Source organism: Bos javanicus, chromosome 29, assembly GCF_032452875.1.
Source record: "Bos javanicus breed banteng chromosome 29, ARS-OSU_banteng_1.0, whole genome shotgun sequence".
NCBI lineage: Eukaryota > Metazoa > Chordata > Mammalia > Artiodactyla > Bovidae > Bos > Bos javanicus.
Genome location: NC_083896.1, coordinates 30170331 through 30186641, shown reverse-complemented (window position 1 = coordinate 30186641; position 16311 = coordinate 30170331). Strand labels below are relative to the sequence as shown.

The following is a 16311-nucleotide window of genomic DNA, read 5'->3' as shown; positions in this document are numbered from 1 at the left end:
AAGGAGGGCTGCCTGCAGCCCATAACCCTTACCAGCCCTGCACCTGCTGTACCCACCTGCTGGGGAGCTTTTCTCTAGTTCACACAAGGTGCTGTGAGCTGAAGGGCTTCCCAGGTAGCGCTCACGGCAAAGAACGTGCCTGCCAAAGCAGGAGACGTAAGAGACACGGGTTGGATCCTTGAGTCAGGAAGATCCCCTGGAGGAGGGCACAGCAACCCACTCTAGTATTCTTGTCTGAAGAATCCCATGGACAGAGGACCCTGGTGGGCTACAGTCCATAGGATCGCACAGAGTCAGACATGACTAAGGTGACTTAGCACAGATGGAACCTAAACTGCCTCCATAAAGGCCCCATGTCCAAATATGCTCCAGCAAGGTTAGGGCTCCACCCTATGAAATCTAGGGGGACTATATATATATACATATACATTACAGACGGGGAAACAAAGGCAGAAAGCTGACGTTACTACGACATGTGATAGAGCTCGGGTGTGAACCAGGTGTGTAGGACCCCAAGGCTCTACGATGACACTAACACTCTCACCCAGGAAATGTGCTGTGCAGATCCAGTGAGGGAAGGCAGTGATCCTAACAGCTTCCCTCTGCTCATTCATGACCATCCTTTGAGGCAGATGCCATTGCTCCCATCGTACAGATGGGGACCGTGAGGCACAGCAATATACATATATATATTTCAGGGGCCTGGCAGCTCTGACAAGCTATAGACCTGTGACTTGGCCTTACAGAGAAGGATGGATGACCCAGCAGCTCCCATGGACTCAGCCCTGGGGGCTGTCAGAGTCCAGCCCTCTGTGGCTCCCTCTCCCCCAGGACTGCAGGTGCCACTGACCTCGGCAATTGTGATGTCCCAAAGGCAGAGCAACCCCAGACTGTTGTGCAAGAGAAGAGGCTGGGGGCATGAGCAGCTGAGACAGAGACAGAGAGACAGGGAAAGAGAGAAGCCGAGAGGACACGCAGTTGCAACAGTCAAGTAGGAGTCCCGGTCTACAGGAAAAACCCCATGGGGCCACCCTGACAGCCCTCGAGGCGGAAGCCTCAGCGTCTGTCACATGGTACGTGTTTAAGCCACTGAGCCTGGCAGCTGAGAAGCCGGCATCCAGGCTCCACCACCATCTAGCTCTGTGGCCATGGGCAAGCTCGCTAACCTTGCTGTGCCTCAGGGTTCCCATCTGTACAATGGGACCAATGGCTCCTGCCTCAGAGGATGGTCATGAATGAGCAGAGGGAAGCATGGCTGTTAGGATCACTGCCTTCCCTCATTGGATCTGCTTGGCGCATTTCCTGGGTGAGAGTGTTAGTGTCATCGTAGAGCAGGCCTTGGGGGTCCTACAAACCTGGTTCACACCTGAGCTCCACCACATGTCATGGTAACATCAGATCTCTGCCTCAATTTCCCCATCTGCAAAATGGGATGATGATAATAGGTATTATGACGTAACAGGTGTCCATGTGATATGGACACCTGTTACAATTGCTGCGAGACTTAAGAAGAATAATGCATTTGAACACAACAGAGCACAGCCCTGTTCGCTGCAACTAGAGAAAGCCCCATGCACAGCAATGAAGACCCAGCACAGCCAAAAATAAAAAAAGAGAATAGTGCATTGAAAGTAAGGGCTTTGTAAACATTCGCTAGCATCCTTGGCTCCTTCCTCCCAGAGCCCTGTTTCCCCAACCCTGCTCTACCCCCGCAGAGGTTGCTCAGAAGGCCAGGTTTTGTTTTGCTGCTCCACCGTGTGACCTGCAGGGGAAGGGTGCTCCGCCAGCCCCCACCCCCCACCCAGCACAGGCTGGGGTGCCTCTCCCTGAACCCAGGGCGGCCAGAGCCCTCGTGGCCCAGGTGCCTGGGTGAGCGCTCGCGGCTCCCAGCGGGTTTCTGGCTGCAGAAGCATGGGAACTGATGAAAAGCCATCTCTCCAAGTCCTCTCTTCCTGGACACCCAGCCTCAGGCCGTCTTCGCTGGGACTGGCACCAGAATGGAGGCCACATGGCGGTCATCTGGAAGGCAGACCCGGGGAGGCAGGACAGGCTGTGGAAGAGGAAGGAAGCCAGCTTGTGCTGAGAGCAGAGGAAAACCTTCCCTGGGAGCCAGGTTCCTGCTCCATCTGCTGCTCCCCAGCAGCCGCAGCCAGGTGGAAGGAGAAGGCCTTAACCCTGAAACAGTGGACAGGGGGAGGGTCGCTTGACCTTGGATGTCCACAGTCGTGTACGTGTCTGCCTTGAAGCCCCTGACCTTCCAGCCCTGCACTTCTGCTACTTCCAACTTCAGACTGCTGCCTGCCCCAGGGGTGCCCACCCACCACCACCAGGACCACAAGACTTATTAGAGCCCAAGCTACGTACGAGTTCTCTGGCACAGCACCTCTCAGAGCCCTCCCTGCGGCTCAGCTCTGCACTCTGTCCCCACCGGTCCCCGTAGCATCCTATCTGTTCATCTCAGGCACCTGGAGCCTCCACCCAATGTCCAGCTGCCACTCATCCTGGCCTTTGTGAGGAGCATCCCTCCTGCCCGCAGGACACAAAACTAGGGGTCAGTCCGTGAGGACACAGGGTCTGGGGACGCAAAGCACGGCCCAAATCGCCACCTTCTCTGACAGCCCTTAGTGATAACAGGCCCCAGGGATTCCCCAGGCAGCCTTAAAAGGGGAAGCAAAGAGAGATGATAAAAAAAAAAAGAAAAGAAAAATTAAGGGACACAGCAGGTGGTGAGTGAGGTGAGTGAGGAAGGAGGAGAGGAGGCCTTGTTGCCAGGCAATCAGGCCCGCAAGCCCTTTCCAGGTTGTTTGCATATCAATGAACAACCCAGATTTAGCACCAAGCTGGGGGGACCCGCTAAGTACCCTCCAAATCTCCTTCCTCCCTCACCAGTGGTCACCGCTGGCCTTGGAGAGCTCGGCCTGGCTCTCCACTGCCCAGCTGAAGCCTTGGGGGCAGCGGCCCACACTGGACAACCTTACACAGGGTGCAGTCTTCCTCCCCCGGAAAGCCCAAGGCTTCTCACCCGCCCCCTGCCACCGCCAACTACCACTGCTGATTGAATGCCAAGTGCCTGCCATTGGTGACGGGGGTGCAGAGAAGGAAGCAGCGCGGGATAGGCAGGGTCCAGAGATGAGCCCTAAGCCACTGGGACAGTGGGGAAGGCTCTATGGATGCTAGTGGGTCAGTGGTCAGGGGACGCACACTCAGGAAGACCCCTGCCCTGGCGTGTTCACCCCTGAGCAGGTGAGGTATATACGCCCACTCCTGGTCCATATCTGCAGACACAGGTGGGACCCACAGGAGAGGCCATCAGGGTCACACTAGTGCCCACCAAGCTGCAGGGAGCACTGCCCCAGGCCTTGGAGGTGGTGGCCCCAGAAATGAGCGACTCACCACTAATAACCCACTTACCCTCTGGCTGAGGGTGAGCTAATGACAGTTTCACAAGCAGGAGATGGGGGTGTTGGGGCCCTGTGTGTCCCCAGAGCCAAGTTCAGGAGAGGGAAGCAGGAGAAGGGGCAGGAGGACAGGCAAAGAGGGGCTGTGACAAGAATCAGCAAATCAGAGAGTGTCTACCTGGCCTGGACGCGGGAGGTCCCAGGGCTTCATTTGCATGTGAGAATGGGGGAGGTTGACAAGCCAGGCATGAAGGAAAAGAAAATAGAAAGCAGAGGCAAGGAGATGCGGAAGTAACAAGGGAGGGAGGAAAAATCAGGGTGAGAAGACCCAGGCCCCTTCTTTGCCCCAAGCTCGGCTCCCTCCTACCATGAAGGCTTTATGGACCACCCCCCACCGGAGCTAGGAGGGGCCCTCCCCTGGGGAGCGGGCGCTGTGCCCTCCCCTGGTTTAATAAACACATCTCCCCATCTCTAATTAGGTGGAACAAACAACTTGAGCCAGAATTTTTATTTCCCAGAAAAGCACACGCCCGGACACAGTAAATATGTCATTAATCATCCTTCCGGGCGAGGAGCACCCTGGGTGCGGGGAGCGGGCAGCAGTCAGGGGCCTAATTAGGAACTCGGGCCCTTGACTCCCCTCCTACTGGCACCCAGATGGCCCTGCTCCCCAGCACCCCATAAGCAGATCAATCCGAGGGTACCCCGGCAGACTGAAATTTATGTAAATGTCCCTGTTAGCACAACGGAAAGTAAAGAAAAGAAAAGCGGGAAAGAACAAAAGCATCTTCCTCCCCACCTCTCCTACCCCAACCCCGCGGTCTTATTTTCATCCAGCAAATTGTGCTTATTATCGCTTGGCTATTTATAGACGCGTGAGGTCTGCTGAAGAGCTAGGAGCCCGCCGGTTACTATGGTGCAGTGGAGAGGTTCCGGCTGGGCCGGTTGACGCCACGCCCACTCTGACCCCACCCCTGGGGCCAGCCTCCAGATTAGCACCCCGGCCCTGAGGCTGAGCTCCAGACGCTCAGCCCTCGGGCTTCTGGGACTGACCGTGACACCCTCCTCCAGCCTCTCTCCCAGATCCCTCTGCAGCAGGGCTGAGACCACCACCCCACGCCCCAGGAAGGGAGATGGATGAGAGCAGGCCTGGGCCCCAGCGGTTTCCTCGAGCAAAGGAGAAAAGTCGCGGGACTGCTGCCCTGTCCTGTGGTGTCTCCACATCTGAGTCTGGCTTTGTCTACAGCGGGATGCTGTATCCTAGATGGAGGCTCCGAGCCGGTTCTAGTGCAGGCCACGGAACTGAGGACCCAGAGTCGGGGTCCAGCTGCCTGTGGTAGTCAGTGCTTAGTCGCTCAGTCATGTCCGACTCTTTGTCACCCCGTGGACTATAGCCCACCAGCCTCCTCTGTCCATGGGATTCTCCAGGCAAGAATACTAGAGTGGGTTGCCATGCCCTCCACCGGAGGATCTTCCCAACCCAGGGATGAGGTCTCCCGCATTGCAGACAGATTCTTTACCATCTGAGCCACCAGGGAAGCCCAAGAATACTGGAGTGGGTAGCCTATCCCTTCTCCAGAAGATTTTATCAAACCAGGGTCTCCTGCATTGCAGGCGGATTCCTTACCAGCTGAGCCACTAGGGAAGCCCTCAGCTGCCTACATGTCTCTACTAAAGGGAGGCTACTTAATCCACTAACTGTTGCCGTCTCAAAGAGGGGATCACACCACCCTGCTGGCTTACAGGTCCCCAGGAAGCTGCAGTGGGGAGGTCGTGGCTCAGAGCTCACCATTTTCCTATGCAAATCCCTGCCCTGCCCAGCAAGTTCCTGACTCACTCCAAACTCAGTTTTCTCTCCAGTTATTTGGGAGACAAGGCTCCCTTCCTTCCAGGGTCCTGCAAGGATCAGAGACGATGTTGTGGTTATTTTCAGGGAGGTTTTGAGGAAATAGAGTCTATCCATCTCTTCCTCAGCTCCAATAATGCGGAAAATAAGATCAAGTTCCTTCCTGGAGTGTACTGAGCAAGTCCAGCCCCCACCCCAAACCAAAATGGCCCTCCTGCCCACTGCACCTCCCCAGTGGGCACCCACCTTTGTGGGCCACCAGGGAGTCAAGGGTGCAGGGTACCAAACTGATGGGGCAGTAGCTGGATGCGGTCTCAGCTGGGGGAGTGGGTACCTGCAATGAAGGAGAACAGCTGCCATGAGGAATCAGCACGTGGTCAAGAGGAAGACAGGGGACCTTTAGGCCTGCGTTAGTCTCTAGGGCTGCTGTAACCAAGTACCACAACTTGGTTCTTCAGACAACCAAAATCTATTGGCTCACCCTTGTGAAGGCAAAAATGCTGAAGTCAAGGCGTGGTCAGAGTTGTGCTTCTTCCAAAGGCCCCAGGGAGAATCTTCTAGCCTCTTCTAGTTCCTAGGGGCTCCTGGCTTTACTGAGCTTGTGGCAGCATCATTCCAGTTTCTGCCTCCTCCTTCCTACAGCCTCCTTCCTTGTGTCTCCTTGTCTTTTCTTCTTTTTTACAAGGACACCCATCATTGGATTTAAAGCCCACGCTACATCCAGGGTGATCTTGTCTCAAGATCCTTAACTAATGACTAATTACTTAACTAAATTGTGAAGGCCCTGTTTCCAAATAATTTCACATTCTGAGGTTCAGGGTGGACATGAATTTGGGTGGTTGCTCTTCAATACACTCCAGGATCCTGTTACTTACATCGCCACCACCAACTCAAAGTGAGTTTAATCAAGTTCCATAGCCTCTCTTGATCACACCTGTTTTCTCAACTGCTAAATGAAAGACGATGGCACCTGTCATGTCTGTGGCTTAGTCTGAGCTCCAATGAGGTCTGGTAGTGAAATGATTGAAAAGTTGAGAGAGTTTATACAGGTAAAGTAATGAAATGGTCAGTGTGCGCTGATTCTTCACGCGTCTCCACCCTAGCCCTGCCTTTACCCCCACTCCCCAAGCTGTGCACCCTTCTGCAGCCAGCATCATTCCCAGGGCCACAGCACCTGACTGTTATCCCCATCTCAGCACTCCCTACAGACACAGAGACACCCCCAGACCAGAGGTAGAATAGTTACAAGTTCATTTCTACATAGCACCGGCAGCCTGGTTTCCACTGGGCCCAAGCTGGTTTCTTTTGTGTCTGGGTGGGCAAGTCACTTTCCAGTTCCTTTTTCTTCCTGAAGCCTGGCGCTCAGCCAGGCCAGGGAGCCAAGGGTGACCTGTGGCTCTGCATGGAGATGGGTGCCCCCGGGTGTCCTGAGCTGACCTACCTCTATCCACAGAGCTCCTTTCTCCTCTCCGAGGCTGGCGCGTGTCCTGCCCCACCTGCCCAGCTGTCCCAGTGATGAGTGACCTGGGGCCTTCTTTCTCCCCACCCGACCCATAGACCCTTCTCCGAGATGGCAAGCGTGAGAGCATTGTGAGCACCCTCTTCATTTCCCCCGGCGATGTGGAGAACGGGCAGAGCATCGTATGCCGAGCCACCAACAAAGCCATCCCCGGAGGGAAGGAGACCTCAGTCACCATCGACATCCAGCGTGAGTACTGACCTGGCTGGGGGCAGGGACCACCCGGCACTCCTGCCCGGAGCACAGGTGGGTGGAAGTAGCCAGGCCGGGGCCAGACCCCTGTAGGACGGCTGGAGGCAGGACCTGGATCCGCCAATCCTAGGGGCTAGAGGGTTTGTCTGGCACCCAAGGACCGTTTTGTCCTTCTTACCGTCACAGGTGAGGGTGACAATCCCCTTATAAACATCACTGGGGGTTCCCTGGCAGTCCAGTGGTTAAGACTCCACTTCCACTACAGGAGGCACAGGTTCGATCCTTGGTTTTGCATTCACCTTCTTCACCAGCTATTAAAACCCCCTCCACCTCCATCCACACCAAGCAGAGGGCTCTTCCATTCCGCATCCAATGAGAGCCAGGATCTCCAGGGCTCTGGACCAAGAACCAGGGTCATGGGAGGGAGGCTCTCGCTTTAAAGGTTGTGTAAGTCCAAGGTCACCCTGGGAGGAGTGTCTCCCTCCCCTGCCCCAGTCTAGGCCCCACTGTCCACACCCACCTGCTTCTTACCTGTAGCAGATATGGCATCAAGCTGCAGGCCCAAGTATGGAAAGAAAGCAAGATGTTGGGGGGATGGGGTAGTCTACAGCCCAGAAAGGCTCTACCACCCATGAGCTGTGTGGGCCTGAGCTGGTCATGTCATCCTGGGGACGCTGGTTCCTAGTCTCATTTGACTGAGTAACATCCAAGGTCTCTTCTTGCCCTGGGATTGACCATGAATCAGAGGTCTCTCCAGACACAAGCCAAATCTGGGAGGAATGAGGGAGAGAGCCGTAGACATCCAAGCCTCCTGTACCAGGCTGCCTGTTGTGGCCACTGTGCAGCCCCTCTGTCCTCTCCCCCCACCCCCACCCAGCTGGTCAGGAGGCCTGTGCCAGCCACAGAACCCCCACAGAAGAAACCACCGGGTCGGCGCTTGGGGCCTGGCAGGAGAGCCTTGGGGGGAGGTATGTTTCTGCATCACAAAGCAGAACCTCTGTCAACAAGAAAGTCATCATCATGACAACAGCCCACCGACTATTAAAACACGTTCCCCTGAACACGCACTAATACCATGATGGATTTACCAGGGCGCACAGACAACAGTCTGCCCCGGAGGAGGGTGCCGGCCTTGCCAGGTCTCTGGGCCTCGCTGACTTTCTTTCCAGGGACGTCTCAGCCGCCCCAAGAGAGAAGCAGCAAGAATGAGGTCAAAGTGAAGCCGAGAATCCAGGTGCTCAGTTTCCTAGATGGGCCCCGTCCGAGGCAGTCCGGAGTCGTGGTTAAAGCCACAGCATCCTTCCTGGTTGGAATTCTGGCTCTGCCACTTACTGAGTGATGCTGGTCTGGTTATTTCACCTCTCTGTGCCTCGGTTTCCTCATCTGTATGTGGAGGTGCTTGGCTCGTACATACACTGGCTGGAAGGATTCAGTTAAAGCATTTAGGCAGTGACCCCAGCGCAGCACCCAGCACTTGTCATGGGGGTGCAGCTGCCCCTCCCCAGTGCCCCCAGACCCCACAGGGAGGGGAGGTCTGCATCCACTCCTTCCCCCTCCGCAAGGTGTCTACACACGCCTGCTGAGCAAAAGAGCAGGCTCTCTCTGCCCGCTCCCTCCTGCGCTCCACCCTCCCACCCCCACGCATCCCTTTGTTCATTCAATAAGCGTCCAGCTGTTTACTGTGGACACCACAGGCTGGATCAGAGCTGCCTTTGCAAACCTGCTCATTTTCTCAGTCAACCAAGAAGTATCCAAACTCAGCAAAAACACATTTGTTGTTTGTTTCCCTTGGTCTTTAGATGTTACCCAACGGAAGACAAAGCCCCCAGATTGAGTAATGGGAGAGAAAGCTAACACCCCCAAAGTCTCGCTGCATCTGGACTCTGCATCCAGCTGCCAAGCTTCAAATGGATGTGCTATAAAATCACTGAGTCATGGAGTTTCTCTCCTTTCTCATCCCTTCCTGGATGTAATACTTCCCCTGAATGTGCGTGCGCGTGCACACACACACACATACACGCATGCGGAGGCAGGCTGCTGATGGAAACTCTAACAGACTCTCAGCTGTAACATCTGTTCAGTGCGATCTCAGTTCCGCCAGCTATATCAAAGCTGCCCCCCTGCAAGTTATGCAACCGACATCACAAATGGGATTAAAATCATGTTTAATAGTCGGATATGACATAAACTATTTATACCTTCGGAGCCTGGTGGACTTCTGAAAATTCATATCCTGCACATGCAGAGGAGAAGTGTGGAGAGAGGGGTGTGGGCACCTCTGGGCCTGGGGTGGAGGCTCAGATGAGACTGGCCAGTGTGGAAGGTTCCCGGGGTGTGGGGAGAGCCTGTTTTCCTGGGTACCGAGGATGCTGCAAAGAGATGGGGAAGCTTCAGGAGACAGGTGCCCACAGGATAACTGAGAAGGGCAGCTCGGTGGTAGAGGAGGGGAGCAGGGGAGGGGAGCAGACAGCCGGAAAGGTCCTCCAGCAGGCGTGTGTTTCATCTTTCTGTCCTTGGAAGTCTCACCACTTTATAAAGGACAGCCAGGTGGGGACAGGCCTCCTGGAGCTGCCCTGCACGTTCTGTGACTGGTTTCTAGAGGCTGTTGAACTAGCCTTGAAAACTGGTGGTTCTCAGCTGGGCGGGCCAGCAGACAACCCACTCAGGTGATGGGGAGGAGCCAGGAGGAGGCTGCAGGGTTCTGGGGGTGTAGCTGTCTTGGGAGATGGAGGCAGAGCTCTCAAAGCAAGTCTTGGCCACGCATCTTTGGGTCTGCTGGAGTCACGCTTTAAAAATCAATGTAGAGAGCTTCCCTGGTAGCTCAGTGGTAAAGAATCTGCCTGCTAAGGCGGGAGATGTGGGTTCAAAGTCCTTGCTCCGGGAAGATCCCATGTGCTACAGAGCAGCTGAGCCTTTGCACCACAACCACTGAGCCTGCGCTCTAGAGCCCAGGAGCCACAACTATCAAACCCACATGTCCCAACTACGGAAACCCGCGCACCCAGAGCCTGTGCTCCGCAGGAAGAGGAGCCACCACAGTGAGAAGCCTGCGCGCTGCAACTAGAGAGAAGTCCCCGCTCGCTGCAACTAGACAAAAGCCCACGCAGCAGCGAAGACCCAGCACAGCCAAATAAATACAAACTTTTTGAAATAATTCCTATTTAAAAATAAATTAATAAAAACCAACTTTGAGGTCACTGAAGTAGCCAACACTTCCCCATAATTAACTCTCCAGGAAAAGGCAAGTAAGTCATAGGAGACGTTCCCAGAATTGTGGTCCTATCCAGAACGGATGCGGGGAGAACAGCTCCAGCTTGGCCGACCACCTGCTGCTGTCAGGAACCAGCATTCTCTCCTGCATCTTAACAAGCTGTCTGCACACCCCAGTGCAGCCCTGTGGGTCATCTCCCCCCAAGCCCGGCACCCCAGCAGGCAGCTTGAACACCAGCAGGGCACAGGGAGAGCACGCTGCCAAGCAATCCCAACTCCGGGTTGGGTGAGGCTCCGTCTGCAGCTGGGGCGGCTGCACAGTTGACTCTCGAGGGACTCAGGGAGCCCTCTGTCATCTCAACTAGGAGCTGGCCCAGGTAGCTGGAGTCTTGCTCCACCAGTGGTGCCCTTCATGTGGACCCAGAGCAGGTCAGCATTTTCCAGATGGTCTCTGAGAAATCAGCTTTCTTATTCTTTTTCTGAAAATGGGGTGAACCCCCAGCAAGTCCTCCTGCCCTCCCAGCATAGAGCTGTGCCTATAGATGAGGTCTGGCAGAAGATGCGGCCCCAGGACCTTACTAGGACTCAGGGACCAAGCTGCCCTCTTCACTCAGCCTACAGCTGAGCTCCAGCCAGACCTCCAGGCCTATCATCTCCGCTCCCCTGGAACGTGGACCATGCCCGGGGTGCTAAGGCCTGGGCGCCTACCCCAGAGCACAAGGATGCCCAGCTTTCAGAGCAGGTCCTGAACTGGCCTCCCCCGAGCTCAGGAGGGCCAAGCCGCCTCGGGGTCTCTTTCCAGGCTGATTCCCCACCTCTGATCTCTGCTGTGGATACCGTCTCCTCTGTTTCCAACTCTCTGTCATCCTGTCTCTTTCCTCTACGTCTCATTATTGTCTTTGGCTTTTTCCCCAGCACCTTATCATTTTCTGTCTCCATCTGTTCAGTCCCCCTTGGTCTTTTGGCCTTAAGTCTAAAATTTTTGTCTGATTTTGTATCTCTCTGAACACGTGAGTCTCTCTGAGCCTGTCCGTGTCTGCTCTTTGCTTCTCTGTGTTTCTGCCTCTGCACTTTCTCCCTCCCTCTCTCTCTCTCTCTCTCTCTCTCTCTCGGTCTCTCTCCTTCTCCTTCCCTCCCTCATCTTCACATCTCTCCTACATGGGCATCTCTCTGCCCCGCTTCCTCCCCCACTTCCCTTCTGCACAACCTCTCTGTGTCTCTGTCTCCCCATCTCTCTACCTCTCTGACTTCCTGTTTCCTCCACCTCTGATCATTTCACACTTGAGAGCCGGGCTTCATCGTGTTGAGTGACAAAGATGAGCCCTGCCTAGGGAACTGAGGGCTGAGTGACATCCGTCAGTACTCAGCAGAGATGGTTAGGCTCGGGGAAGGCTGTAAGTGCCAAGGTAACAGATGCACCTTTACACAAAGAGACGCAAGACAGACATTTCAAAGACAGAAAAGTTCGTATTTAAAGGGACTTAGTATCCACATCCTCCTCGTGCGCCCCCCCATGCCCTTTTCACACCTCTCTTTCCTGCAGTGGTTTGTTCACCCAAAGCTGGCATGTAGGCAGCAAGCACCCTCTGGGGCCCAGACAGCCCTGCTTCCGGGGTGGCTGTTCATTTAAACACCAGCCTTGAATCCATTCCTGATGCTGGGAAAGATTGAGGGCAGGAGGATAAGGGGGCAACAGAGTACGAGATGGTTGGGTGGCATCACCGACTCAGTGGACATGAATTTGAGCAAACTCCGGGCGATAGTGGAGGACAGGGAAGCCTGGCACGCTGAAGTCCATGGGGTCGCAAAGAGTTGGATGGATACAACTTAGTGACTGAACAACAATAACTTGAATCCATAGCAGGAGTCCTGAGCCCACTGCCAGGACGCCCTGATTCGGGCACTTCCAGGGATGGAGGGAACCCCCTGCCGAGGCCCCCAGTTTTCTGGGGACCACCAGGGGAGTGGCTGCTCTGAGAGACCCTGGGGGTGGAATTGCTGGCCTTTACCCTCATGTTCCCCCAAACCATGGTGCACACAGCACCGCAGTCTGCAAAGGCACCTCTTCTCTCCGCAGACCCCCCACTTGTCAACCTGTCGGTGGAGCCACAGCCAGTGTTGGAGGACAACGTGGTCACGTTCCACTGCTCTGCCAAGGCCAACCCCGCGGTCACCCAGTACAGGTGAGCGGCCCTGCTGGGGGGTCCCCTCGACACCCCTGCCTGTCGCAGGGCTGTCAGCTGTGGTCCAGGCGTCCAGCACGGTGCTTGGTCCGCTGTGGGTGTCCGGGACCCTTCTCCAGCACACCCGTTCACCCCTCCCTGGCCAGGTGGACCTTGCCTTTTCCTCATGAACACACACTCCTTTCCTCTGAGACAGAAGATGTCACTCCTTCTGTTTGCACAGCTTCTGTACCCCTTATTTCTGAAAGGAAGGAGACTCAGGAGAAAAAGCTAAAACAAGCCATCACGGTCAGTCAGATCCAGATTCTAGTCCTGTGCTCACCAAACCGGTCCCCTGGTAGGGTGGGGTTGCTGGGATCGCCGGCCCTGACCATCGGGCACCCAGATTCATCATCCCCACGCCCCCTGCAGCTGTTGCTTGCCGCACTGATGAACGTCTCACTGCTTTTCACAAGCCTGTCCTTCCCTGTTGAAGGCGGGAGCTGCTGTCACTTTCAGCTGTCAGCATGGAGCTCGTGTGGCAGGCCCTCAGCGCTCCAGAATGTGGGCTCGCGGACTCTGTAAACACACAGAGCAGCACCTCTGGGCCTCCTGCCTGGGCATCACCACTGCATGAGACTTCCAGACGCCAGTGGCCTCAGAGGTGCTCCAGGGCACACTCAGACACTCCCCGCCACGGCCCTCACTCTGCCCGGCTTCTTCCCCCAGCCCAGACCTGATGGTGCGCCCCCTCCCCCCCACCGCTGGGATGGTTAGGAAGCCCCAGCATCACCCAGTGCCAGGGATGCTGATGGTCCCAGACTTGGAAACAAACCCGTCGGTGGGAGTGGAGGACAGAGCCAAAGAAAGGCAGCATGACCCCAGAGGGCAGAACCTGAGGAAACAGGTCAAAGAAGCAGCCACAGGTTCAGGCTAGACACAGGCGATGCTCCCTGCAGTGCAGATAATTAATGCTGGAACCTGAAACCCAGGGAAAGCACAGAGCCTTTATCCTTGAGGATATTTTTAAATAGGATGAAAACCATGTGTCCTCTGGGTTTAACCATTCATCAGGCTAGAGGCAGGAGAAAGATTAGATGACCTCCAGGCTCCCTGGAGTCCCGCGGCCCTGTGGGTCCGGGCGGCAGGTCTGGCTTGGCTGGGACAATGACAAAGATGCGGCAGGAGATTTCTGTATTTTTCTCTGGGCTTCCAGCCTGCACCTCCGAGGCCTGGGCTCCATCCACAGGCGGGCTTCTCTCTGCTATTCTGCTCACAGGCCCTACACACCAGCTGTCGCAGGCCCAGAAGAGATCTCTCATGCCAGCTTCCCTGGGCACCCCTTCTTTCCCGCTGACACGCTACCCAAGCAGACCCACCCACATTCATTCTCTTATCATGACAGTAATAAGGGATAAGTCTACATTTGAAGAGATCATCGAGAAGCAAATGTGGCAAGATATTGACCACGTTTGGTGAGTCTAGGTGAAGGGAGTATGGCAGTTTCCTGGATCAGTCTTGTGACTTCGCTATACAAAGTTATGTTTAGTTTTTAAACTACAAAGTTAATGAGCCAGGACCTGCAGGGTTCCACAGGTTCTGGGTCCCTGTGGTTTCCCTCTGTCTCCATCCTTCCCTACAGCTCAGAGCCTGGTCAACCGTCAGGCACAGAGGAGGAGCCAGAGACATAGGCCGGGCCCCTGCAGGTTTGACAGGCGTGCGCCTGATCCTACTTGCATCCTTCCCTCCTGGCCTTCCAGCTCGCCGGAGGCCCCAAAATGCTTCAGAGTGGATCAGGCACCCTCAAGGGCTCCAGAGGCTTTCGGGGAGCCCTTCCGGCCTCCAGGAACATGTCAGGGAGTCCCGGCGGCCCAGGAGGAAGGGGGTGGTGAGAGGATGCCGGTGTCTATGCCCACCCCTGTGGCTCAGCCCCTTGGCCTCTGAGAGGGCTCCCCCAGCAGGCAGATGGTCCTTCTAAATGCGGTGTTGGGATCCAAGAGGAAAGGCCTTGAGCAATCTCAGCACTTGAGTACATGGATTTTTCCCAGCTGCCCTGGACGGGACTAAGGGATCTTTGTTTTTTAACTTCCGCCTTGTCTTGATTGCTTCCTCCTGTTTCACACAAGAGGTTTGTGATCTCGGAAATCAGAGATGCGCCCTGGTCCATCCCAGCACCCAGCAAGGGGCCCCGGGTGGATGTGGGAGCCCGTCCAACTGGACTCAGCCATCACTTGGCTGGACCGGCCGCCTGGGGCAAGCGTACCTGAAGCACGTCTCCGCCTGCCTCTCTGCGCCCCTCTGAGGTGTCAGGGCCCCCGCCCCACCACGCAGGGAACAGGGCGGGGGTCTGCCAGCCAGTGTGAAAGGCGGGGCTGTGGAGGACAGCCTGTTGGCAGTGACACTCCAGCCTCCTGATTGTGTGATATAAATAATTAATCCTCTTACATCTGCTCGGGCCAAATTACACATTGATTGGTAAAAGCTTAATCTGACTCTTGTTCCGAGGGGCTGGGCGAGGCGGTGAACACAGTGGTTGGGAGGGGTGTGGGGCAGGTGGGTGGTGGGAGGGTGAAGGGACTGGAGGAAAGAGGAGGAGGAGGCCGAGCTGAGAAACTAGAGAAGAGAGGAGATGGGAGCGGAGGGGAGGGCAGGGGAGATGAGACCGGGAGGTGGGACAGAGAGGGGAGGAGACGGGAGGGGAGCTGGGAGAGGCGGGGACTTGCTCTCTGGCTCACCCTGGTCATGTGACCTGCTGCTTCAGTGAGTGGGTTGAGCTTCTGGAAGGGATCCCTCCGAGGGTTTTTGTTGTTTTAGGGTTTTTTGTGGGTTTTTTGGGTACAGAAGGGGAATAAAGACAGGGAAGAAAAAGAGTGGCTGAGTGAGAGGTGAGCTGGGGACTCGTGGGGTGACCCCCAGAGACCCAGCCCCACAGCGGCTGAGTTCCTCTCAGTGCCCCCCCATTTCTAAGGTGGGGATCGGCCCTGGGGAGCTGGGAGCAGCATCTACACAGCCCTCCAGCGTCTCTTCAGTCTCCCGTCTTTGAATCTGAGAGGGGAAGCCAGACTGGTTGGGGGAAGAGGAGCCCCGTGTGGCCAGGAGGGCTGAGTTCCAGGCCAGAGATAGCCCCAGCCGTTCTGAGTTCCTAGGGGCCCCAGTAGGGAGTTTTCACCCTGCTTACACTGTGAGGGACCTCAGACGGGTGGGGAGAAAGCCCCCTCTTCCCCCAGGAACCCCCAATAATGGAAGAGGACTGGCCAGCAGAGCCTGCTGCCTGGGGCTGTGGGCAACCAGGGGCAGGAGGGTCTCATCTGCCTCCTCCTGGCCCAGCCGGCTGCCCCCTCCTTGTAGCATCCCACCACCTGCCCCCTCACGGCTGCAGGGTGGGTGGAGCAGGGGCTGGACGCCGATCCACCACCGTGTCCCGGACTGAACTCGTCCGCCTCAGGTGGGAGCTGTGCCTGACTGTTAAGTGTGGTCATTAAATTAAAGTTAGAGATTGAAATGATTCATGAATAACTCATAATGGGTTGTTGGGAAGCTCCTTCAGCTCTCGGGGAACTATGGTTTGCTCTGTTGTTAAACTGTAATTGTTATTATTAATTGTCTTCTTAATAACGATCTGACACTAATTCAAGATAATAACTGCACAGTGCCAGCCTGGTGCTCTGTGCGATACTGGGAGACGGCCACCTCCCGAGCTGGATGGACTGGCTAAGCAGGAGCAGCTGGAGGGAAGGGCAGGGCCCAGGCCTCTGTGACCCCAGGAAAGGGGGCCCTGAGAATGTGGCTACCTGGAGTCATGGTAGCCCCAGGATAATGGGGGCCCCCCCCCAGCCCTGGCAAAGACATGCACTCCAGGGACTTCCTGGTGGTCCAGTGGTTAAGACTCTGTGCCTCCACTTCAGGGGGCACGGGTTAGCTCCCTGGTCAGGGAACTAAGATCCCATGTGCTGCACAGTGGCCAAAAACAAAACAAATTTTAAA

General features: G+C 55.8%; 1 protein-coding gene across 2 annotated transcripts in view; it reads left to right on the top strand.

The window, feature by feature from the left end:
• Positions 1 to 16311, top strand: part of KIRREL3 (kirre like nephrin family adhesion molecule 3) — a 606294-nt gene that overhangs the window by 563737 nt on the left and 26246 nt on the right. For both annotated transcript variants that reach the window (XM_061406372.1, XM_061406371.1), the window contains exons 6-7: positions 6802 to 6952; positions 12243 to 12348. In XM_061406372.1, coding sequence (XP_061262356.1) covers positions 6802 to 6952; positions 12243 to 12348 — 257 coding nt within the window. The remainder of the gene's footprint in view (positions 1 to 6801; positions 6953 to 12242; positions 12349 to 16311) is intronic.